The sequence below is a fragment of the Alexandromys fortis genome, unplaced genomic scaffold, assembly GCF_014885135.2.
Source record: "Alexandromys fortis isolate MF-2015 unplaced genomic scaffold, M_Fortis_MF-2015_v1.1 scaffold_3, whole genome shotgun sequence".
In the NCBI taxonomy this organism is placed as follows: domain Eukaryota; kingdom Metazoa; phylum Chordata; class Mammalia; order Rodentia; family Cricetidae; genus Alexandromys; species Alexandromys fortis.
The window spans coordinates 27,418,488-27,444,571 of record NW_026067909.1 but is presented as its reverse complement, the minus strand read 5'-3'; the positions used below and the strand labels follow the sequence as shown (position 1 = coordinate 27,444,571).

At 46.1% G+C, this 26,084-nt stretch overlaps 1 protein-coding gene across 2 annotated transcripts in view; it reads right to left on the bottom strand.

Annotated features, from left to right (window-relative positions):
- Positions 1-19,631, bottom strand: part of Erich1 (glutamate rich 1) — a 54,536-nt gene extending 34,905 nt beyond the window's left edge. For both annotated transcript variants that reach the window (XM_050136588.1, XM_050136587.1), the window contains exons 1-2: positions 19,536-19,631; positions 5,286-5,432 (exon numbers count right to left, since the gene is read on the bottom strand). In XM_050136588.1, coding sequence (XP_049992545.1) covers positions 5,286-5,432; positions 19,536-19,557 — 169 coding nt within the window. In that variant the 5' untranslated portion in view covers positions 19,558-19,631. The remainder of the gene's footprint in view (positions 1-5,285; positions 5,433-19,535) is intronic.
- Positions 19,632-26,084: the final 6,453 nt, after the last annotated feature.

Here is a 26,084-nt window from a genome sequence, read left to right as displayed (position 1 = left end):
GGAAAGAATTCTCCTATGTTTTCTTGAGTACTTCTATATTTTCATGTTCAATTTAAAATTCTCTCTACGTCTTGAATTTAGTTAGTTTATTTTTCCTCAGCTGTACAGGTGGTCTTAACCAAATAAAAAAAAATCACAACCCCCTAACTCATCAGGCCTACAGTGCTCTGTGGATCAGAGGTCCAAGAGTACATGCTGCTTGATAAAAATGCCCGTATCTAACTGCCCATTGCTCAACTGCCATCCTAGGTTAGGGAGTGACGGACACAGTGCTAACATAACAGGAAACAGAATTTTGAATTTTAACTAAGTAAAATTTCAACTTAAACATCTGAATGTAGACAAAGGCTGGAGTCAGTAATTCACCACCCTGAACAAAGGGAAGCCTAGAGTGGTGTGCCGCCTTACTGTGAGGGTCTGTCTCACTGTCCTGTGACCTAGGTGGTCACCCCATATGTCTACTCTGCTCCTCCTTCCTCATGCTGAGCACTGTGCTCTTCAAAACCATGTCCGTATAGCGGCTCCGCAGTTGAGAATGGTCCTCACTTGTCCCTTCACCGTAGAGCCTGCTCCTGGACCTCAGTGTGTACTGCATTTCAGATGCAACTCTGTGGCTGCCTCCTGCATTATGCTCTCTTCAGTGCCCTCTTTGCAGAAACTATGGAAATATTCTTAGACAACCATACTCTGGGCACAGTCTTATTGCATTTTTTCATATTTCTGATTACTTCTTCACAGGTTTGATCATGTCCCCAGTAAAGCGTGAGCCTGAACTTGCCAGAATGTGTCTGTTTTGCTATTTCCACAATTTACAATCGTCATAAATATATTTATGAGAAATTGCTGCCTCATTGATAATTCTTAGTGTTGCTTCTGTAACACAGTGACAAATTTCAGATTCGCTCATGCCTGGAGCTCAACAGCTCTGCCAAAACTGCTCAGAAGTATAAATTCAGATCTTCGGCACCATTTCAGGCAGGCAAAAGCATTTGTTGGGCCCAACATGATTTTAAGCACTAACATCACTGCTAGGTTAGGATAGGACTCATAACTAGCCATGTTGCCTGAGTTCCACATTTCCCTATTGTGGAGTAAGGATCTCCCTGGAAAGGCTGTTGGGGAACTGGACCATGTGCACACGAGTGGCTCAGCAGCAGAGAGAGTGCCTTAGACAGGAGCCAGGACCAAGGACAGCACCCTGACCTCCGACAGATCCCATAGGCTTGAGTCAGCACCAAGGACAGCACCCCATGCTGATGGTGGCACCAAGGACTACATTAACCCACTACAAACATCACAGAGAACAGTGCCTTCAGAATGACATTAGTAATGGCAGCATAGTCCAGGGAGACTCAGGGGAGTGGTCTCTTTCCGTTGCTACTCAAACTCACACTTGGTGTCCCTTTGTCTTCTAGGTGCCTGCATGTCCCTGGACAAATTTATGTGTTACTGAATACACTAATGAAGTAATACCTCCTTTTCTCGTGGGGGATGGGGTATCAGGGAAGGCCATAAGGATCAGGACAGTCAAGGCTTCCACAACACAGACCTGAACTTCTGAAGATGCGGAAATGAGTGTACACACGGAACTACAGAGCAAGGTGTCCTGACCCAACACAGCAACAGAAGATGGACACACTACCTGGTGGACGACTCTGTGAGGTGTTAGTGCTGACCCGACTATGACTCAATGCGATTGCAGGGAAGATTTCTCCACTTCCTATCCACGCTAATGGCAAGAGGGCTAACAGGGGTTACTCACGGCAGTTTTAAAACCAGTTTGGGGTTTTTCCTTATTCATATATTTTTAAAATCTTAAAACAATTTCAGTCAGCATGCATACTTGCATACATATAGATCATCGTGCTCTGCCCTTAATTCTCTCCCGCTGTCGTCCCCATACCTTCTCCCTCCCTCCTCCGAAATCACCCCTTTTGCTTTCATATCACATATTATACACGTGTGTGTAATTAAATACACCTTTGCATATGATAAAACATGCAACGTCATGCCTCTCTCCCCCAAATCTCCCTCTTTGTATTTCCCTAATGGCCAAGGACCAGGCTAGGTACCTTAAAAAACAGTAATAACAATGAAAATTCAAAATGTTACAGCAAACAGGGCCATTAGTCAAGGAAAAGAGTAAACATTTCCCACAGTTCCATTAATATAAAACAGACGCTATTAAAACTCAATAGAATATTTAAAATTTGAATCTGCTCACATGGTTGGAATGTATTTCTCTCCTATCAAGCAATATCCACTCACACACTTAATAGCCTGACTGTAACGTATGAAGAACATTTCATCCTAAGAATATACCACAGAGAGCCAATTTCAAATGTAGAGTACTTAGATTTATAACTTGAAGCTCAAATGAGACTAGCTTGATACAGTTTTTTCCCCTCCCACATCTTAGAGAATGAAGGAAAGTTGGCTCAGGCTTCCAATTACAAGACCCATGACAGTCAAAAGCCCGCCTGCAAGAAGCAAAGCCCCTCCAGGAAACACTTTCTCATCATCTGCCTGCCCCTGGCCACAGAATCTGTTCCTCCTTTGTACTTTGTCAGTCAGATGCTGACCATCGTTTATGCCACTCTAAGGTCAGCGTGACTTCAATGGGCAGTGGTTGAGCAGGTGTCAGATCATGTCTGGCTCAGTCTTTGCCATTATGGCTTCCCGTTCTCTCCTCCTACATCTTGATAAATCGTCCTCAACATTAAAATAAATGTGTTCCTACCAAGATTCACACCCTTGGCCACTCCAACAAGTATATCACTTAAGTGGGAAACCAGCTTCCCGTTCAGAGTTCCCGATGACAAGAGGCCAGAATGAGGTACGTGGAGAGTGGTCCCTGTGGTCTGATAGAACACAAAACATGACTGACAGTTTGGGCATGAGTATTGCATTCGAAAGACTGTGATGAGCAACACAGTCTACAGTACCAGCTACCCGCGATGGTTATAGGAGAAAGGAAAATGTTCCATGATACAACTGACCTTAAAAAAATTACATCTCCCCACCCCCAAACTCACCTTAGACAAAAACTAACTCCAAATAGATCACAGACCTAACGTGAAGCCTGAAGCGCTGAAGCTGGTAGAAGACACAGTGTACTCCAGGACACACACACAGGAAAGGCTTTCTGAACAGAGTCCCATTTGCTGAGGAACTAAGCCAACAACTGACAGTGGGACTTCATGAAACTAAAACGCTTCTGTACAGCTAAAGAAATAATTGAATGAAGACGCTCACAAAATAGTAATCTTCCCCAGTTATATATCTGACAGAGGATGAATATCCAGAATGCACAAAGAACTCAAAAACAAAGAGTCAGAGAGACAAATAGCCCCATAAAAACTGGGCTTTGGATCTAAACAGAGAGTTCTCAATCGAAGAAATAAAAATGGCTTAGAAATACCTCAAAATGTTCATCATCCATAACAATTAGGAAAATGCAAATCAAAACAATTTTGAGATTCATCTAACTCCAGTCAGAATGGCAAAGATGAACAAAACAACAGACAACGGATGCTGGCAAGGGAACAGAGAAAAGGGCCCCTTCGTTCACTGGTGGTGGGACTGGGAACTGGTGTAGGCACTCTGCAAATCAGGATGGAGAACCCTCAAAAAAGCTAAAAAAAAAAAAAAAAAACTACCACATTACCCAAGGACTTGACATCCAGATACTTGCTCTGCCATGTTCCTTACTTCCCTGTTCACAATAGGTAGGTAATGAAACGTCAACAGATGAATGAAGAACGAAAATTTCACACACACACACACACACACACACACACGAGATATTGTTTAGCTGTAAAGAAAAGTGAAACCATGAAGTGTGCAGTTTAAACAGCTAGAACTAGAAAAGGTCGTACTGAGTGAAGTAACCCAGACCCAGACAGACGAAAGCCCCAGGACCTCTCCTGTCCACGGTTCCTGCTTGGAGTCTTCAGATGAGGGCATAGAACCTGGAGGACCTTCAGAACCCAGAAGAGGAAAGGGGCAATAGAGAGGGGTATGGCAAGGTACAAGACTTTAAGAGGGAGGATGGTAAAATAACTGTAAGGATGTCTGAGAAAGTATAGGGAATATATTATCTATTTACCTAAAATCACATATAATACATATAAGTCTATACATCTATACAAAGACAGAAAGAGAAAGAGATGGATGGGGTGGAGGGAGGGGAGGGAGAGAGAGAGAGAGGAAGAGAAAGAAAAAGTGCATTTAAATGAAATTTTCCCATCTGGCTGATAATGTTCCCCCAAGATCCAAGGACTATCTGTGAAAACCCTACAACACCGGGTATGAAAAGTCCTCTTCTGAATCATTGATTGGTGCTGCCTAAGAGACTTCCAAAACATCCTAAGCCACTGCTATTGCCCTTGACTGCCTCCCTGAAGTGGTGGGTTAAGTCTCAATTGCTGAAGATACTGTGCACTTTGGACACAGAACCCAAAGGACCTGCGCTGGAACCGACCTGAAAGGCTCCTCCTTGAAGACAAGCTCTTCATGGTACCAGAGGATTGGTGGGAGGAAAGCAATGGTCTGCTGAGCTATGGCATCTATGAACCATGCCAACCACCACGGCACTATAGCCCTAAGGGTGAAGCAATGGCACAACACCTAGGTGGTACCCAGCATCTCTCTAACTGGTCTTATGACCCATTCAGTAAAAGGGACGCCTATTCAACTATCTGGTACAAGAGACGTCATGGATCTGGGAGAAGAACATACAACTACCACCTCACTAAACCAGCACAATCCCTAACTACATTCTAAATATGTTTCCCCTGCTGTGGCTGTACACCATGTGGTCCGGCACATGCCGTCCGAGGAACTGTCCCCTAGTTGACACTGCTGCACTGCGTGGGAACTGGAGTTGTTGCGGCTCTCACTGTGGGCTTCCTGCTGCCCACTTCTCCAGGATAAACTTTTGCCAAAGAGCAGCGCACAAGGAACATCAGCTGAGTCAATGGTAGCCACATTGTTACCAAAGGGGCTGTCAGGAGTCAGTGTAATGACTGTGGATACGGTTACAGTTCTCACTGTAGCCGAGCCCAAACCTACTCATATCACAACGTGCAAATGAGCCCAACAGAGACTGCACAGTGGGCCCTGCATCGAGTCAGCTGACTCACGCTGAACGAGTAGAGGATGAGGCTGTCCTGCTGAACTGCTGTCAAGACTTGAAGTGTGTTCTCCACAGAGGCCCCAGGCTAAGGGGATACACGCCCAGAGTTAAGTGCAGGGAAACACTGACACCTGCAATCCGTCCTTACCTGCCAGCCTGTGAACATGTGTGTGCTGTACGGCTTCCTGGGTCGCATTCTCAGGTGGTGTCTCCAAAGCAGCAGGCTGAGGTGCCCCCTTATCGCGGCCACTTGAAACATCAGGAAAAAGCCTCTTCAGCACTTTTTCAGTAAACACTACAAAGGCAGCAGATCAATAACAGAAATGATTTACTACATTTACTTAAATTGCATATGGCTTCCACTCAGAACAAAGGCATCCTTACTACTCAGAAGCCAGGAGACTGGCTCCAGTGCTGGCCACGTGCTCAGAGAATGCTTAGGCCCGTACTCTCAGGCCACTATGCCGACACTGCATGGCATGCGATCTCCCAGAGCCCACGGTTCAAATGGACTCCCACGCTCTGCCCCTCAATGACCACACACAGGCCCTGTCCTCAGAGGATGATCCACTTTGTGTCTGTCTCAAGGCCTTCTCAAGGCCCCGCCTCTCAGAGAGGGGAGGATCCTCGGCCTGCCGGGGGGCCAAGAGCACTCAGGGCTTTACCTGTCATTGCACCCGTAGCAGGCACCTGTGTTAATACATGACCCTGCTTTTCCCTGATGGGGGTCGGTGCTACAGTGCATTTCTCCCCCGGAGCAGCCAATGAGCCGCCCCACAGTGGAACTGGCACTAGGTTCCAGAAACAAGCTAGACTCGACAGTTGTTCCATAGTCCCAGGTGTGACAGATCAGCTGTGCGACAGCAGGTCATGGAAGGGCATACACTCTGTCTAGGTGGAAACTCCGCCTCAGCTCTCACTCCTCCCCCTCAGACCCCGCCCCTCAGAGTCAGCCAAGTGTTAGTTCCTCCCCCAGAGATGCTCAAGACCACGCCTACAGGGTATTTAAAGGGCCTCCTAAGGAAAGGCTATGTGGTTTCCCCTCTTTCAGAAGACCACCCAGAAATGCTTCGCTGAGAATAAAACCAGGTCTTTAATTGGGCTTGATTTGGCCTGCTCTGATTTATTGCATCGGTGGAGTTGCCCGCTGCTGGGGGATAGTTTTACTGAGCACACTCTCCACTGTCTCTCCCTTTGAACTGCTGACTACCCGTGGAGGAACAGGTTTGTATAGCTCCTGCAGGTTTAGCTCAGATGTGGGAATTCTTCACTTTAGTCTGCACTCCTACAGCGCCTAAGTATCTCAGAGTCTTCAGACAGGAATCAGAACACCTGAAGACGGTGATTCGGTGATTCACAGTGTGAAATACGAGAAAAGACACTAGGGGAGGCTCGTGGATGAGAGCTCCTTGGTCATACACAGAATCGCTCCAGCTGTAAAGGGATAATTTGTGCTGGGTAACCCCTTTAGTGCGTTTCAATGGTAGCAACTACGACACTGGCTGGCTTTCTCGTTTGTTTAAGCTACTCGCTGTTCTTGCTTCTGGAAGTTTCCGTTTCAGGTCTAACATTGATCTCTTTGATCAATTTGAAATTGATTCGTGTGCAGGGTGAGAGGGAAGGACCACATCTATTCTTCCACATCCAAATAGCCAGTCTTGCCCAAACCGTTAAAGTCTTTCCCCCCAATGTGTATTTCTGGCACTTTTATCAAAAATCAGGTGGCTGCACTTAGATCTGGGTCCTAATTCTATTCCCTTGATAAATGTGTCTGTTTTTGTCCAAGGCATCATGCGGTTTTGCTACTAAGACTCCGTGGTATTAAAATCAGGAATGGTGATATCTCCAGTAGCATTCTTAATATTCAAGACTGTTTGGCTCTCTGGGGTCTCTTGTGTGGTGTGTCTCCATGTGAATTTAAGATTTTTTTTTCAATTTTTGTTTGGAATTGTGTTTAATTTTTGAGAGATTGCATTGAATTTGTAGACTGTTCTTGATAGGAAGCCGTTTTTCACAATATTGATCCTAACAATGCATGTTCATCGAGGTCTCTCCTTCCATGGGTGTCTTCAAATATGTCTCCAGTGTTTAGAAGTCTTCATTGTATAAGTCTTCCCACTTTCTTGGTTTGTTTTATGCCATGTGTTCTCTCTCTCCCTGACCTCATGTGTGTGTGTTTGTGTGTGTATGCACATGTGCAAGCGTGTGTGTGTGTGTGTGTGTGTGTGTGTATTTTGTTTTTAGGAAATAGAACTGTGTCCCTGATTTCTTTCTTAGTCTGTTTGTTTTGGTCTATGGGAAAGTTACTCATTTTTAGACATTAGTAACCTACCACTTTGGCTGAAGTGCTTACCAGTTCCAGAAGTTTCCTGGTGTGGCACATGGGGGTCTCTTATGCTTAGAATGATATCAGCTACACATAGGGAGACTTTGACTTCTCCTTTCCCTATGTGTATCCCTTTTATTTCCTTCTCAAGTCTCACTGTTCTAGCTAGGACTTCAAGGTTGACACTAAAGGAGTACAGAGTGAACGTCTTTGTCTTGTTCCTGATCTTAGTGGGAAAGCTCTCAGAATTTAACTGAAATCACTCTATGCAGGGGATAAGAACCCACAGGCTGTCAAAGGAAAAAAGCACAGATCATGATATGGCTGAATTTTCCCTGAGTTCTTAGTCAGAAGTTGTTCCAGAGACCCCCCAAAACAATAAAGGCCATTGCTGTTACTCTTGGCTGCCCACAGGAACTTGATGGTAAGAACCTATTGCTAAAGATGGCACATGCTTTGGTCATGACCAGGAGGCTAGCTCTCATAATACTGGAAGTTATGCAGGCTGCTGCTGGTGTCACCAACAGTCTTACCCAGCTGTGAACTCTCAGGGCCACAATATTACTAGCATGGCAAGATATGCTCATGGGTGCAGTAGAGGGATGGATGTTATGGTAGTAATCTACTGCCTTCTGATTGGATTTAAGGCCCATTCCACATGAGGAAATTCATGCCAGGTATTGGCCAAGAATCCACTGTTAGGGAAATCATAGGCACCAGGGGTGGACCTGTTTAGTCTGCTAAATGGACACAGCACCAAAAGTCTCTCTAAAGTCAGATCTCTCTACCCACCGACCAGCGCAGCTCTCAGGCCTCATCAGAGACATTTATGTAGTGGGGGACGTTAATGCAAAAACTCCCAACTGCTGGGCGGTGGTGGTGCACGCCTTTAATCCCAGTACTCGGGAGGTAGAGGCAGGCTGATCTCTGGGAGTTCGAGGCCAGCCTGGTCTACAAGAGCTAGTTCCGGGACAGGCACCAAAGCTACAGAGAAACCCTGTCTCGAAAACAAACAAACAAACAAACAAACAAACAAAAACAACAAAAAAACCCAAAACTCCCAACTGGCCCACGATGGAAAGTAAGTGTCTGTGCATGCTCAGTCACAACTGGGGCATCTGTATCACATCCCCTATACCTGAGGACCAAAGACTATCAAGGAAGAGGAGACAGGGAGATTGTAAAAGTCAGAGACCAGGGTGCTGGACATGAGTGTGCAAACTGGACTTGGTGGGATATATTATGCATAGATACATACACACATATACACATGGACGCGGAGTTAGGAGGGGTTGAAGGTGAACCTGGGAGGAGGTAGCAGGAAGAGTGGGGATGAATATAAACAAAACACGTATGCATGTATGAATTCTCAAGGATTAATAAAAATAATATAGCTAGATAGACAGGCAGATGGCAGCCAGGCTGTTTGTATCCTATAACCAGCCCCTTATTCGCGGATATTTTAACCACCAAACCTTGTGCCTTCCTGGCTAGTCTCTCCTTGGCTAAGGTACTCCTGGATTCCAGTGGTCTAGAGACCTCAGCCCACACTGTCCCCCCCATCTTTAACGGGAACCCTGGCCAGTGCAACCACCATGCCGTCTGCCCAGGTCTTCCTAACCAGTCATTCCCTCTGACCACAACAAGAGCTATGATTTGCTTTCCCTTTCCCATTAAACACCAGCATGGAGAACAGAGAGCCCCTGTGGAGCCTGCGGTGTCCCCTGAGCCTAACTTCTTCCCTGACAGGGAGCACCCTTCAACACTGGCATGTGCTGGCACAGGCTTGGCTGAGTCTTACTAGCTATGACAATCAGTTCCATATCGAATGCCTCTTCTAGCCCTCACTTCCTCCCACGTCCTAGAAGCCATCACTCACTTTTCCTATTCACCTTGGCGTTTATGTCCTTGATGCTTTCTGATGATCAGATATTTTGTAGACTAGTCCTAATTTTGGTCTGTCCGGTATCAGCCTGAAGTTTTTTAATTGGGTAACACTGTTATTTACGGGGCGATGCTTTCAAGGCATCAGCCAGGCCTGAAAGTGTTGGTGTGTCTCCTGTCTTCTGACTTTAACCTCAACCACAACTGGGTAAGTCTGTTGGGATTTTTTTTTTCCTGCAAAGTTAGTGTGTTTCCCTTTCCAGGGAACAAATATCTCAGGGGAGAGATTTTGGGGCTTCATGCCTCTTTTCCATTAAGTCAGTTAAAGCAACTGTAGGGCCTGCTTGTGGCACATGGTCGAGGGATTCAATGTTGGCTTCAATTCTCTCATTCCTGCTATATTTATTATATGGGATTCTTCTTTAGGAAGCTATTTACATTTTCACAGTTTATGGGTTATTATTTTATTACTCATTCATTTATGCATTAATAGATATTCATTCATTCTGAGGGTTACAGCTCTGTACCATTTCCACATATTTTCTGGCTCAGACTGCTCTAGAGCAGCAGCTTGCTCCTTCAGTGTGGGCCAGGGCCTTCTGGTCTGCTCCCCTGTAGTGAACACACAGCCATCATGATCCACAGGCGACGGCAGTTTATCCTCCACTCTCTCCCTAGACCTGATTGGAGGATAGAACTGTCATTTCTTAATATGAATCTACTCATGTTTATCCTTTGCTTAAGAACCACTGACTGCTTTGCAGGAATAAGTAGCTGTAGCCCACATAAAGCCTGTGTGGACTGTGAGATGGCTCAGAGGGCAAAGGTGCTTGCTGCCAACCCTGGAATACAGCAGAAGGAGATAATCGACTCCCACAATTGTTGCTGGTATTGTTGCTATTGCTGTGTGTGTGTGTGTGTGTGTGTGTATCTGGGTGTGTACACACGTGACAAATAAATAAATGAAAAGAAGTCTTCAAAAAGAAAACAACCTAGCGATCTAAATAGCAAACTGAAGCAGCACACCATAACTAAGAGCAAAAAAAGGAGAGGCACATCCCTGCCATCCCAGTCTTCCTTGGTCATGCAGCATGACAGAACCAACAGAACTAACACTAACAGTAATGACCTGGGTTATCAACAAGACCACAAAAAGACTTCAGAATGCAGGAAAATGGGTTTGCATTTTAAAAATAAATAGACACAATTTAAGCATGAAAGTCCTTGAAGTTTATATCTCAAGTTTTAATATAGAAGATAGGAACGGGAAAAATGTCACATAACTTCAAGTGTGCAAAAGCCAAGACATCGGGCTGGAGAGATGGCTCAGTGGTTAAGAGTACTGCCTTGCCTTCCTTGCCAGACTCAAACTGTGACCCAAGACAAACCCTCCCTCCCGTCAGTTGGTTTTGCTACTTATTTTGTCCCAGCGATGAGAGAAGCAGTGCAGACACCGTCTTTGGTGCATTATTTATGAAGTAAGTCTATGAACAAGCACAAATGCAGCTGCTCGCAAAGAGATGTCAAGATGGGTGCCTCATTAAAGTTAAAGTTTTTGTCTTTAACATTAAGTTTAACTAATAAACATTAACCTAATTTAATCCTAATATCTAGACATCTAAAATAACTTTGCCAACAAATGTCTAAACATTTTCAACTGCTGCAATATAAAGCAGAAAGTATTTTTGAAAATAATGTGATCTTAATTTGCAAATCAGTTAAAAAAAGGAAAGCTTATAGAGCAAAACATTATTCGTTTCTTTCCACCAACTAATATTGCTGGAAGGTTTATTCATGGACTTTCCTTTAATCCTGGCGTTTGAGAACAAAGGGTGGACGCTGAAACTGAAAAACAAAAAACCTGTCCTCTAACACAAGATGTTCTATGTCTTGCCCTTACTTGTTTCCTCTCTACAAAGCTTAAGAACGACTGTAATAAAATCCCCAAAGGTTTACAAGGGCAGAGACGCAGCTACAAGCATCAGGTTGGCACTCACAGTCTACAAATCTGAGACAAAGAGAATTTCTTTCCTGTCACTAACAATGTTTGGGCCACTAACTTAAAACAGAAAAACTAGCTATTTTAGATCATAACTCTGTAGAGACCATTTTGTGTTCACGCCTAACACCCAACATCCAGGTTAAAACAAAGCAAAACTTATAAACTGCTTGACCATTTCCTATAAATAAGAACTTCTTTAGCAAACAACGTATGTTTTTTTAATTGGCCAGGTTGCGTTTTGATTACTATTAGGAGCAGACATAAATGGATGTTATTCTCTTTTGAAGGCTGCGTCTTCGTATAAGCCCACAATATGTATAAGAAAGTATTAGACGGGGTGCAGCTCAGTTGACAGAGTGGCAGGCTGGCATGTACAAAACCCCGAATTTAATTCCCAGCACTACATAATCCCAGGCACAACGGTGCATACCTATAACCCTAGCACTTAGGGAATGGGGGTAAAATTATCAGAAATTCAAGGTTATCCTTGGCTATAAAGTGACTTCAAGGTAAGCCTGTGATATATGAAACTGTCTCAAAACAAAAAGTATTTATTATTAAACTCGCTCCTTTTTGACCTGGCATGCTTGCTGGGTCTATGTGTGTATATGTATACATGTATGTGTGTTTACATCCTGCAAATATGGGTCTACAAATTAACTTAATGGTTAATAAGCTCTTTTTTGTTTAAATTCTAATATGCTTTAAAGAAAAAACAAAGCACCCAAACAGAAGAAGAGCCACATAGTCTACCTAGTCCTTGGGAGGCAGGCTCCTGTCCTAGGACCCCAAAGGCTCAAAAGCTCCGAGCTTTCGTGTGAATGAAATAAAAATTGCTTTGTGGCCATAACAGATACTTCTAGCTAAGCCTCGGCTAGGAGCTGGAAGCAAGCCTGCCTTTGGTGCTGCTCACAGCTCATCAGCATGTTCCTCTTCTAGCAGCGAGAGCAAGTTTGAACTCGCAACTCCAGTGTCTGTCAAAAAGCAATCACAAGGAAACAAGAGCAGGGGAATGGGTGTTTAATACCAATTGGAAAAAAAAAAACCAACAAAACACCAAAACAGCCTGCAGGGGAAAAAAAAAAAAACCCACAATTACCAAGCTGATGGAGCAATCAGAATCAGGAAATGATAGATACAGAAAAAGGCCATTGTGAAAGAAAACACCCCAGTGAAAATTAATGTGTTCCAACACCAAACACAGAAATTAAGTCTCTTTCCCACAGGGGGACTGAGTTATTTTGATATAATTTTCAGAAAGAACTAAAGGCTCTCTATATTTCTATTTCAACTTAAAGGCAGAAACCAAAGGAAAATAAACCTTCCCAGTCAAGTGTTCTTTGGAAATTAGACCACGAGGAAGAACTGTTAAGTATGTTTATTTCAGAAAGAGGAATAAGAAACTGGATTGCCGGGGACAAATCTATAGAACCCTAAGCTCTTGCTCAATGCAGTTACTTGATTGAAAACTCTAATGGTTGGTGGTAAATACCAAACAGTTCCCCCATTTTTAATAAAGGTGTTAATGGCAGCATTCAAAGGGATGTTTTTTGTTGTTGTTGTTGTTTAACTGTGGTGCCAGTATAGAGACCAAGAGACTGGCAGCAGTTCTCAACCTGTAGGCTGCGACCCTTTTACATATCAGATCAGATATCCTACATATCAGAGATTTATATTACAATTCATAACAGTAGCAAAATTACAGTTACAAAGCAGCAATGAAATAATTTTACGGCTGGAGGTCACCGCGACACGAGGAACTGTATTAAAGGGCTGTAAACTGATCTAACAAGTCCTCCCAAGAAAGAAGCCTCAATAAGAAGGCGTCACATCACTCTGTGATGCCTCACAGCCCAGCCTACATCTCTAATAATATCAGAAAACAGGATATGAGTGCAGAACTTCCTTTTCTATTTTATTTATCCTCTTCTTACCTTAGACACTACGGCTGTATGCTTATGGGAAATACTGCCACACCTCAATAAACATAAACACATAATAGTCAGATCAAAGTAAATATCTCCATGCTTTTCCTTTCACCTTGGGGCCTTTGAGTGAACCTCTTGTTCTTTATAAAAGATATGACAGGTTATTGTAAAATTCACAATGCAAAGGAAACCGCAGCTATCCTGCTGTGTCATAAAATGGAATTTATTCTCCCTGAGGCTGCAGGGATGGCTCTGTGGTTAAGAACATGAGCTGCTCTTGCAAAGGACCCAAGTTCAGAGCTGTCTATAACTCTAGCTCAGGAACATGGCTTCCACATACACTGCACTCACAGCTCAAACCCACACTCAGACACACGCTCATATACATAAGTGAAAGCAAAAGTCACACCCTAAAATTAATCTCTTCTTCCTCCCAGCTGAATTTTAATACCTGCCGTGTAACCTAGCCATCTCCTGGCCTACACCCCTCTGCCATTCCCGGCCTCAAGTGACCACTATCTGACTCTCCTCTGCTATTAACTCTCTCAGAGGCCACACGTGAGTGAGAACACTTGTGTTTGGCTTATTAGCACAATGTCCTCCATTTTCAAGTATGATACTTCTAGCGGCAGAATTTTACTGATCATAAGAATGTGTGTACTTCTAATTTAAAAAGCTCTTACGTAAATACAAACCAAATACAGACATACAAATTTTCCTTTTATAATATTCTTTCCCACAAAAAGAAAAATGAAAACTGTATGACAGAAAAAGGGATTCTGCAATCTTTAAGACTACCAAATCATATGTTATAAATTCAATGAATATTTTTATATTTTAATTTTTTTATTTTGATGACAAAAATAATATATGCTTGCCCCTTGTGTGCATAATAGGCCTTATTTAAAATTATACTAAATGTATAAATTTCACCTACTGAACATATACTGTACATCTAAAAAGGGACGGAAGACTGTCTTAGGTAGGGTTTACTATTGCTGTGAAGAGACACCCTGACCACGGCAGCTCTGATAAAGGAAACATTTGATTGAGGGTGGCTGGCTTACAGCTTCGGAGGGTCAATCTGTTATGATCATGACAGGGAGCATGGCAGCTGGCACAGGTGGTGCTGGAGCTGAGAGTGCCACACACCTTCAGGCAGCAGGAAGTCGACTGCTGCACTGAGGGAAGTTTGAGAAAAAGAGACCTCAAAGCCCGCCCCCACAGTGACACATTTCCTCCAACAAGGTCACACCTCCTAATAGTGCTACTCCCTTTGGGGCCATTTTCATTCAAACCATCACACCCCTCACCCACACTCCTGTAAGTACTCCCAATAAAACTCATCTGGTTCACCAAGTTGGACTTCAGTGGCATCCACACTTTGGTCTGTCATGGGTCTCCATGTGTGTGTGTGTTCTCTCTCCCCAGGAAAAGCCGTGTCACACAACAGCTGCTAATTTACAGATATGAGGAGCGAGATCCGTTCAGAAAGAGTTATTTCAAAATGGAATGTTCACGAAGAGCTGCAACAATGACAGAGCCATATGCTCGCAGAAATCACACTGGAGCAAAAGAGGCTGATCGCAAATACCAACAAAGAAGCTCTAAAATAAAACGCCTTGGTCATGCATTGCCAGAGAAAACAGCACAGAACAAATGGGTTTCTGACAGATCCTTTTCCCTTAAGAGATCTGTGATGGGAAAACGAGGGTTATCAGGCTTTTAACCATCAGAACTGACCAGAAATGGAAACTTTCTCTGTGGTTTGACAACGCCCCTTCTCACCTCACCCTGCTGTATGAAGAAAAAGCTCTCAAAATATTATCCCTAAAACTACAACAGAAAAACAAATCAAACTATTATGCCAATTTAAACTTTGAAAAGTTCCTCTGTTTTAGTAAGCATCAGCTTTGGTTGTTCTCCTTTTTCTTTGTAATATGCGCGTGCACATACACACACACACACACACGATTTTATTGGGCACTTTAATTTTTCCGAGTTTGTTGTAGTTTATGGAAATTTGATACTCTGAATTCTTTTTCAGTAAAAACTGGTTTAAACAAGCTGACTGAATTTGCCAGTCTTATGCAGAGTTCCTGAAAATGATAGCCAAAGTATTTAACCTTTGCCTATAATCCAGACAAAAACGAATAAACTGATTGCACTATCTCTTCACATGTTCAGTATAGTGCGCTAATTCAATAAATGATAGAATTATAGGTGGTAAAAATGATTAGCTGAGATTTAAGCAAGAGTTGGCAAGCTTTGTGAAATATTAATTAAAACAGTACTCCAAATAAGATTCAAATGGTACATGATTAGAATCTCTAAGTAGCAGATATTCACTAGAGAGCCAGGCACTGTGGTGCATGCTTGCAACTCAGTAATCCAACGGTTGAGACAGGACTACTGTGGGTGTTAAGAGTCACATCTTGTTCAAGGCCAGCCTGGATGACACAACAAACAAATACCAAAAACGTCCATTTACAAACACTTCAGTACTGAAAAAAAATTGAAGAAAATGTCCTAGGTACACTTTGTGTATGAGCTTTCTCTCGTAGAGGTTTTTAATGACACTTGCCACACGTTTAACTACTATAAGCAAGTTAGGTCCAGGGAAGGCTGCAAATGCTTTCATTAAGACTGGGAAGTTGTAGTGGGGAGACAGCAAAGCATACTTCTGGGAGGATGGACTGGTTCTGCCACAGACCATGCTGGGACCTTCACCAGCCACTCACAGCGGTGCCTTCTCACAGAAACAGACTGAGCTGAGTGAAGCCAGCTGCTACTCTGAGGGCAAGTCAGGATGCTGTATTTATTAGAAACTGAAGACGTGAGACAAAGTATAATTTTTATACCAATAATCCTATTTTTCATTAGACATAGTTTCAGCTCAACAGAAAGAAGCAGCGACCCGGAAAGTATTTAGATCAGTGTTTCCCAACCTTGGGGTTGAACGACTCTCACACAGGGGTAATCTAAGACCACCAGAAACAAGGATATTTACATTATGACTCACAACAGTAGCAAAATTACAATTATGCAATAGCAATGAAGACAACTTTATGTTGGGGGAATCACCACAACACGAGAGGCTGTATTAAAGGGCGGCAGCGCTAGGGAGGCTGGGAACCACTTCTTTCCATGCGGGGTTCTGTTGGCTCGGCAGATGGGAAGGTTATAGAGCGCAAAGGCTGCTGGTACAGTGTCACTTCCCAGCCTGCACACTGTCTGCAGCCTCACACTTCCTGGGCTGTGACTTCAGGGCAGGACCTGGCGGTATTTCTCAGGTTCCTCAAACATGCAGTCATCTCCCTCCCTTTACAGAAGGCAGCAAAGACGCCTTGCACACTTTGTTATCTTTTTTTCACCTGCTCTTTAGAGGAACCTGCTGCCCCTTCCTGCACCCTGAGAAGTGCACCGTGACACCACCCGCTGCCTCTGTAGCCCCCCTCACATCACGCAGGTCACCTGGCCTGCACAAAGCACTGCTGTTCTGCCCCCTGTTTAAAAGATGGTTGTCTCCAACGATTGCAAGCAATTAGCTCTGAGGCCGTAGCTCAGGTCAGACTGAAGTCTGGGCTCCTCTAACTGCATCTCCTATCCCCAGGAGGCCAGCCTGGGTGGGGTGGGGGTTGTGGAGACAGGACCACCCTTGGCTCTTCTACTCTCTTCTCCGAGGCTCCTTCCACAGTCTTCAGCCACACCAGTCTTAGTAACTCTGCACCTGGCCTGAGTTTCTGCTCTAGGTCCCGGTATTCTATTCATTCTGAGTGGAGTCTCTTCAGCTGATGGCCTGGTACAGAAGCAGTCTATCTTCCACAAGAAATGCAAAATGAAATCACCAAAAAACCTACAGTCATTTCTTCAACCCCCCCCCCCCCCACCTTACAAGCTTTCTAGTCTATGCTAGGGCCCAGATAAGGAACAGTCTGGCACCTTTAGGCCATTCTCCACACTAGGGCATAGTCTTGAATTACACCATTGCTGCTATTCAAGGGAGGGGATTTCACATAGGATCCCTAATGCCTGAGGCAGCTTACATCAGCATTGGATGCTCAGCGACCATTAGCTAGCTGAAGAGATGTTGGCTCAGGGCTCTGTGTATATCCTATTTCTATGTACATAGAACAGTCCAGTATCTTCGTTCACCATCTCAGCACTTGGGAGACCGAGGCAGAAGGATTACTGTGGTGGTTCAAGACCGCTCTGGGCCACAGAATGGGATGCTATCTTTAAAGGTAAAAATACCCAGCACCTCTCCCCACCACTGAGACGCAATGTCCCTGAGGAACAGGTGGACTCAAACTACAAGTGACACCAGTGGCGATATCTCCACCGGCCAGGCATTTTCCTTATTATGCTTAGACCTGGCAAGGTGGGAGGGCAGGGCCAGCACAGGACAGGCTGAAGACAGATACGCTCTGGTCCCGTGCCGTTGCTTTAACAAACTGCAAGTGCTTAGCATTCTTACTCCGACTCAGGTCTCACATATTTCTCAGAGCTTGTTCCCCAGACCAGGACTCTTCAGGCGGTCATGCTTAGAAAAAAAGAAAGCTAACATTTGTTTTCCATTACATATACATACATATATATATACATATATAAAATATAGAGATACGGATGTATTTGTATATGTTTAAATAGACACACATAAAATGTGTGTGTGTATATATATATATGTATGTACTTTTTAAAAAACATTTATCAGTGTTTTGTCTTTATGTATGTCTGTGCACCATGAGTGTATCTGGTACATGTGAAGGCCAGATTTGCAGATTCCTTGGAACCGGATTTACAGAAAATTGAGAGCCACCATGTGGGTACTGGGAAGCCAAAATGGATCCTTTGGGAGAGCAGCCAGTGCTCTTAACCACTGAGCTGTGTCTCCAGCGTCTCCCACTTATATTTTGTACTTTCATGATCTATTAACCTTTACTCATTCCTCCAAACACAATGTTCTTAAACTAATTTCATTTTACCTCATCATTTTGCCATGTTTTCTCTCCTATGGGAAAGGAGACTCTATGCAGGGGGTAATTTAGGGACTGGCGAAAACAACCCAAAGCTTTCCTTCACTGCATCTGAGTTCAGTGAGGTTATAAAGAGTTTTAGAATTGACTAGATGCTTTACTCTGCTCAGGAAAAAGCATTTAATGTCAGGTCTAAAAGTATCCTAGACAGAGAAGGGAATGCAAGAAGATGAAGCATGGGTGTAGAACCAATCAGACTGCAGAAGACAGATGAACATATATTAACCAATAAAGAGTTTGCACTCTCTTCCAGCGGAAGATTATAACAAAGTTTGCTACACGCTAAAGAACGCTTATGCCCAATTTGGAACACCACATCTGATTGTTTATGGTCCTTTCTAATCCCTGAGATGGCCTTACTCTTTTGGGGTGGGGGGCTGGCAATAAGGTGAAAGTGGGAACACGCTGAAGAGGGTGGTCACTAGCACAGTTTTCTACACAGAAAAACAACAACAACAACAACAACAAACCCAAAACACAGAATGGGGATTTTTAACTAACTCATTCAAGGGTTTCATGCTTGCTGAGAAACTAGTTTCCCGCCTTTTAAATAGATACTTACAAACTGTATACAGTTGACACTGGCTTCTTCTTCACTTCACAACGGAGAAGCATGTTTCAAACACAGAAAAGCACGAGAGTCTCTACTCCCATCACAAGAACTCCATTTTCAGGACCTCCAGACGCTGTCAACCCAGAGATGAAGGCCATAGGAAGAGCGGGCTGGTATGGCTGCCCTGGATGGAGACTGCCCTCCAGACAGGTCTCGTGTCACCTCAACACACACACACACACACACACACACACACACACACACACACACACTCACTCACTCACTCACTCACTCACCCAGTCCCTACACGCGCCAGCTCCGACCCAGAGCTATTCTAGAAACAAGTGAAGACGCCTAGGCGCTGGAGGACTCTTCCACCAGTAAGGTCGCTGGGACAACGAAGACCCCTGAAAGGCTGCCACAGCCGCCCGACCCAGCCAGCAGCAGGAGGAATCCACTACCTGAGACGGGGGGGGGGGTCGCCAAAGGCCTTCACACCGCTCGGGGTCCCACAAACCCCGGGGACCCTCAGGGTCCATCACTCCCCCGCCCTGAAGTCCCACGATCCCCCATCAGCCTGCCACGTCCTCTGGTCACAACGTGAGGACACTCTCCACCCTTGGGGATCTCAGACCTAGTTTCCGCTCACGTTCCGCGCTTCCTGCCTACCGTGCTTCCTATGAGCAGACATACTGGACCCCAGCCGGGAACCAGGGGCCCAGCGGCCGCCAGATGAGCGCCTGCGGTGCTTCCGGATTCCTTCCGCCTAGGCCCGCCCACAACATTAGGAATGCCTAATCCGGACTCGAATTCCCCGTCGCCGGCTGCCAATCATCCATATCCGGAGCCTTATTGGTTGGTATAGGGCCGGGGCGTGGCTTAAACTCTAGGAGCCTGACTGTGGAGCCTGCGCAGAAGGCCAGTAGTCTCTTAGCGCTACTCCCGGGTTTGCCCCTCAGGTGGATTTGTGCCAAGACACAGTGGGGACGGGACCGGCTCTGCACACTTGCGGGACTTGGGTTGCAAACTGGAGGAAGGTTGCTGAGGAGAGAAGGAAGATCTGGAAGCTTGAGGCGTGACAAGGTCCTCTCTTGGCCCAGACAGCTGCGTTCTGAGCGCCCTTCACCACATCTGCGGCTGGGACTGGTGCGCCTACACCCCTGCGGTGCCCACCGGCTGCGGCGACCTGGCCCTCTCTTTGTGTTGTCTTTCACCTGAACCACTTTGCTTTTAGTCCGGCGGTGCTACCGCGCTGGGACCCTTGTGCCCTGTTGACAGTGATTCTTCGTCTTTGTATTGCTTCTTCAGAAACAGGATTGCCAAGTGTCTGCACGACCTGCTAGCTGGAAATAACGTTCACGAAAGGTCAGTCAAGAGAGGTACGTGACAAAGAAGACTGTAAGGCCCATATCCCAAAGAGATGAGATCTTTGAAGAGAAATAAGGCAGGGAGCAGGGTTAGAAGCAGATATTTTTGGCTAGTGGAGGTTATCAAGCACAGACTTGAGGAGCTGAAGGAAGAGGACCTGATGTTGTGCGGAAAAAATGCTCAAAACAGAAAAGAAGACAGATTGTGGTTCAAGTAAAGTGTCTGCCCGCCAGCCTGTGGGGATCAGAGCGGGGGGGGGGGAGGGCGTGGCCTCAGTTGATAAGCCCTCCTGTATCAATGAGAGTGGAAGAGCAGAGATGTTTACTGATGGACTCAAGCCAGCATAGTTCCCTTGAGGTCCAGTTTGTATCATCGTTTTATACTCTGAAACCACAAGGTGGGGTGGGCAAGCAAGCGAAGTTTTACAGAAGCCTAAGTGGAAGTCTGCAGGTTGCTAAGGGCAACATGACCCAGTGTCTCCACTATTTGCCCGGTCAATGTCATTCTGTTCCAGGTAGAAAGTGAAGACATCCTTGGCAAATAGGCAGTACGAGCGGTGCTTTGAGTAAATCACGAAATAAATCAATAAATCAGTAGCTAAGAATTGTTCTTTGCTGCCTCGTTCTACTTCACCCGTGACAACCATGGAAGAAGCAACATTGAGTTTTTAACGATGTGGAAAACTGATCAGTTTTGAGCCTAGGAGTGAAACGATCTGATGAAAATGTTACAAGAAGTGACCTCAGCTTCACCACTGAGAGTAAATTGCATCGGGACGAGGCAAGTACACTGTGCACCAGCTGCTACTAGGGAAATGTTGGTAGTTAGCATCTGAGTGGTAACGCTGAAGACTGTAGGAGGAAACGGCCAGGGTGTGGACGGGTTTGAAGACAAAGCAAGAGAGATGTTCTGGATCATCAGGATGGTCTGTGGTTGAAAAGGGGAAGTCTAGAATGGGTTCAGGGTTTTGGTTCAGAAGCTGAGCCATTGGGATTTCAGGCTGATATGGGGATCCTTTGGCGAGCCCTTTGTTAAGTAGTGAGGGGGAACTTTTGATACAGAAACCTAGGAGACCGGGGAGAGAATGGATGTGGCCAGAGTAGTGGCTAAAAAAGAGCTGAGCCACGACGGACTCTCTCTCACCTTTGGGAAGCTGAGAGATGAGGCTCCAGCTCTGGCCCAAGAGAAGGAGTGACTAGAGGGGACAAGGAATGACAACCATCCTGCAACCAAGTCAAAGAAGAGTTCGCCTGTTTGAAGACACAGCTGGATTTGCCAAGGGTAGGTCTTTAGGGTCTTTGGTTATAGTGATTCCACTGGCATACAAGACACAAAAGTGCAATGGTTCAAGAAAACAGAAGGTCCTGGATGCAGACCACTATGCCAGCATCTGCTAGAGTTCCCAAGAACTCCAGCAAACAGGACACTCCTGTATCTCTCTAGTTAGCCACAGACACCATCCACTCAGCTGCCAGGCTGGCCTTGGGAAACACAATTGCTTTCTGGTCCCCCCCCCCCGCCCCCCCCCAGACCTGTCCAGAAAGATCACATCTATTTTGTGCCTCACCTCTCATGGAGACTCCACTTGAAAGTTGGTCTCTTCCCACCCCTCCTGCCGTTTTCCAGCTCTTACCCCACTACCATGCCACCTCTTTGGTTCATAGCAACCAAAAAGATCTTTTTTTAAAAAAAATCTGAAAAAAATCTAAAACAATCACTCTGGGGCAGGAGGGATGACTCAGTGGTTAAGAAATCTTTCATTTTCGCACAGAACCTGGGTTCGGTTTCCTGCAGTCACATGGTGGTTCACAACCACCTGGAAAGCAGCTCCTGGAGATCTGATATCTTCTGCCCTCTGAGAGCACCAGGTGTGTGCACTGGTGCACATACGCCTTCAGGCAAAAATACTCATGCACATAAAATAAGCATTAAAAAAAATCACTTTAGCCCATTACAGGGCCTGAATAAAAAAAAAACAACAAAAACAAAATGGAGAGAGAATTTGACAAAAATCTAACACTTGTTCATGATTTAGAAAAACAACAAAAACAAACAAAACTTCTCAGTCAACAATAAGTAAAAGGAAATTTATTCAACTTGATAAGGAACATTTACAAAAAAAATCTGCAAATATCATCATCAAGGGAAAAAACAATTAGAAGCTTTCCTACAAAGATCATGAACAAGGCAAGGATAGTCCCTCCAGCCACTGACTTCAGTATCATACTAGAAACCCTAGCTAATGTAATCGGACAAGAAAAGGAAAGACCGCATATTGGGAAGGAAGAAATAAAAATGTTTTTGCCTGCAAGTGACATGAAGAAAATCCTAACGTCCTGGTCAAAATCCCACATAAAATTACATTGTGTATAAGACATTATCCCAACACCTACAAACGTGTCACAAATCCTCCCGATGCGTTGCCTGTCAGTCCACATTCATGATGGTCTCTCAGTTCTTAGACTAATAATTAGTCATTTAGAAGGAAAGGCAAGTCTCTCCTCGGCTCTGGGTCTTCAGGTCTGTGCTTCCTACTGCCAGAATTCTTCTCCACCCTGACCCCATTCTTCTGGGAGCTTGGGCAGAAGTCAACCTCTGACTTCACCTCATTCATATCAACCTCTGAAGAGGGCTTCCTTTGACATTATCAAAGTTGCTCAGTGAGGGAAGTAGAAGGGAGAACGGAAGTATTCTGAGGTGCATCTCAGACGTTTCCTCGAAGAATCTTCAGTAGGATTGGGCTCCAGTTGCCGGAAGCAGAGATCACCCTGATGACAAACCCTTTATTAACTTTCCTCCCCTTTCCCACTCTTTTTATTCCTGTTTAGTTTCCAGAGTTAAGGCGTTCAAATAAATTACATTCAAAACCATGTCTTGGGACCGACTGTGGGACAAACCCAGAGGAAGATGTCATGTAACAACAGCATGGTTCACAATATTTCCTTAACCTCACAGACTATTAGCTGTCCTTTTCATTCACAACACAGCATATTTCCTTCGCAGAAGCAAACACGATCCATGATTATACTCCTATAACTTTAGTGTGGCTCCATCCCAAGACTGGATGTGTGCCCAGTGGCAGTCTCTTTTCCTGTTCTGTTCACACGTCCACAGCACATAAGTACCCACTATAAGTACCACCCGTGTTTCTCTCGCTGCTGCCATCGCACTAGGTAACAAACCAATGAATGGAAGATGGGGATGCACGTGGAGAGGGGAGAAGATGGATATTAGGATTTTAAAAGTTGATTACGCACTCTAGATTTTGGTGTGAGGCTTTCCACTGAGACCAGTCGGAATATGCTAAAAGCACTAAGAAGAAGGCATGTCCGATATCTTTGATTCATTGTTGTTTCTCACACAATTTGTGCTTTTAAAAAAGTACATGAAAGTTGTTGGTTGATCATATGAAAAACATTTTATGGAGATTGTTTTTGTGTAAAGATCTTGGAATTTTGGAAAATACTGGGTTGTTCACAGGTCTCCCTTCTACACTCATTCATCTTTTTGCAAGTATCCATCTTGCTGATTAAGTTTTGGTCACATTTAAACTTAACAATGGAGACACCCCTCCCTTTTGCATTTCCATTTCCATGGGTCCCAGTGATTTGCCCAAGGTTAGGAAGGTTTACGGAATGGCAGAGCCCAGAACCCAACTTCAAACTGTCTCTTTAGTTGCCAGGGCATTTTACTCTAGGCCACAGTAACTTTCTTCTTAACTGGCCAACAGATCTGAGAAGGATGAACCTAGGTTCCAGCACAACGTGGCTAATTTTGCTAAATTTGCCAAACTATTATTGGTTGTCTTCTGACTTCTCTGAGATAAAAGGATAAATTATTATTATTATTAATAGTAATAATAGTTATTATTACTTTGCTTCCACTTCTACACTGCACACATCAACATGCGTTGAACACCATCCCATCTCAATGCTGCTTTCCCCTGTCTCTGGACCAGGTTTGTTAAGGAAGATTGCTGTTTGAGGTGCAGGGGGTGGGGGTGCCCTTGGAGGATCCCTGATTCCTCTGAGCACAGCACCAAGCAGTTTACAGGCGGGGAGGTAACAGGTGGAGACAGAGAGAGGTTGTATTTCACAGAGCCCAGAACAGCCACGTGCACTCTCAGTGGCCTTGTGAAGCTCTGTAACAGATCTGTGTTCTAGTGCTCCCTCTCTTTGACCTGGGAGCCCAACAGATGTGGAGGACTTCACCGGGAAGAGTCGGGTGCACCAAGGCGTCTGCAGATCCCACAGCTCGATTCAGATTGAGCTAGACCTTTTCAAGTGCACTGGCTTGTGTGTGTGGGTTCCCACGCTGACCTACAAACACGCCGAGCTCTCGCGGGGTGGGACCTCTCTGCTCCCCCGCCCGGTACCTTCACTGTCCTCGAGTGACCCAGTGCTCTGCGCGCAACAGTTGGGACCTGCTGTGCGCGGGCTGGCTCCCGGGCCATAATTGCGCGCCATGCGATCTCCGGACTAGACTTGCCATTGGCAGCCGCACGGCGGCCTGAGCGCTCCCCCTAGGCGCGCGGCGCTGGGCCCTTCCTCAGATGGAGCCACGCACCGGCCGCCCCCCAGTGCGCCGGTGCCTCCCCGGGCGCCGAGTGCGCAGGCGCCGGCCGTGAGGACCGACCGTGCGCTGGGCTCGAACGGGGTTGGAGCGCGCGGCGGCGGCGGCGGACTGACAGACTGCGGACCGACGCACGGACCCAAGGATTCTCGAGCTTGGGAGCTGGCGGCAGTGCTGTGCGCGCCGCCTGGCCTGAAGGGTGGGCCACCTTGCCATGTCGCTCGGCATCTTCTGAACTAGGAAAGCCCGAGGATGTCCGCTCTGAGGAAGGTGCGAGACGCGCGGGGCCGTGGGGACTGGGATGCGGGGACCTGGGCGCTAAGTGGCGAGAGCCGTCGGGGCAGGGAGGGGGCGGTGCTGTGAGACCGACCCGCGTTGGCCCTGACTAGCGGCTGCGTTGCGGGGTAGGAGACTACTAGGAACATGCTCTGGGAGTGGGAGATAACCTTAGGGGCGGCCGGTGCTCCGGGGTCCGCCGCTGGGGTCCTTCCGGGCTGCAGAGCCCCGTGGCAGGGTGGCTGGCGCACGGGCTCCCCGGGTACAGGAGCGAGGCGGAGGTGTGAAATTCCCCGCTCGGCGAGGCCGGGTAAGGGGGTGCAGCTTGGGGCGCTGGCCAGCGAGGGGTTGGTGGGGCAGTGGGGAGCGACCCGTGTCCCCCCTCCCCCAAGCCCAGGTGGCCACCGAGACTCAGACTGGGAATGAATGCAAGGCGCTTGGAGCCTGCGTTACCGGGCGCTGGGGTCGCGGAGGCGGGGAGGGGCCACTTGTGCCCTTTGCTGCAGCCGTCGCGATGAGCAGGGCCTGGGCCTAGGGGTTTGGAGGGGGATAGCCGCTGCTGGGCTCTCCAAGTGTGAGCCGGGGAGCACGGGGGCTTTTTTAGGGGTGGTTGCTAAGCGAAGCGCTACCCAGCGCAGGGTTTTGTAACTAAGCCTCCCCCGGCAGCTGCTGTTGCTGTTCTCGGGCTCTTTTCCCTAACGATCGCAGAAGAAATAATGAGGATGTAATTATTACAGCCCTGCGCAGCGAAGGGGTGGGGGGCGGTAGGCACTGGCTCCTCTGTTCAGTGCTGGCCAGGTGGGGCCGGGCGGGGCAGGGCATTCCTCTCCCACTCTCCTGGAGCGGCTGGGTGGCTAGAGGTGCTCGGCTGGGACCCGAGACAGGGGCTGGGGCTCTATACCGAGTTAGAAGAGGTGGGCAAGGGCAGCAGGCAGCGTCTAGGCGGGTGCCGAGTGTCGCAGGTGGAGGGGAACCCGGAGCGCCGCGGCTGCTTAGCGATTC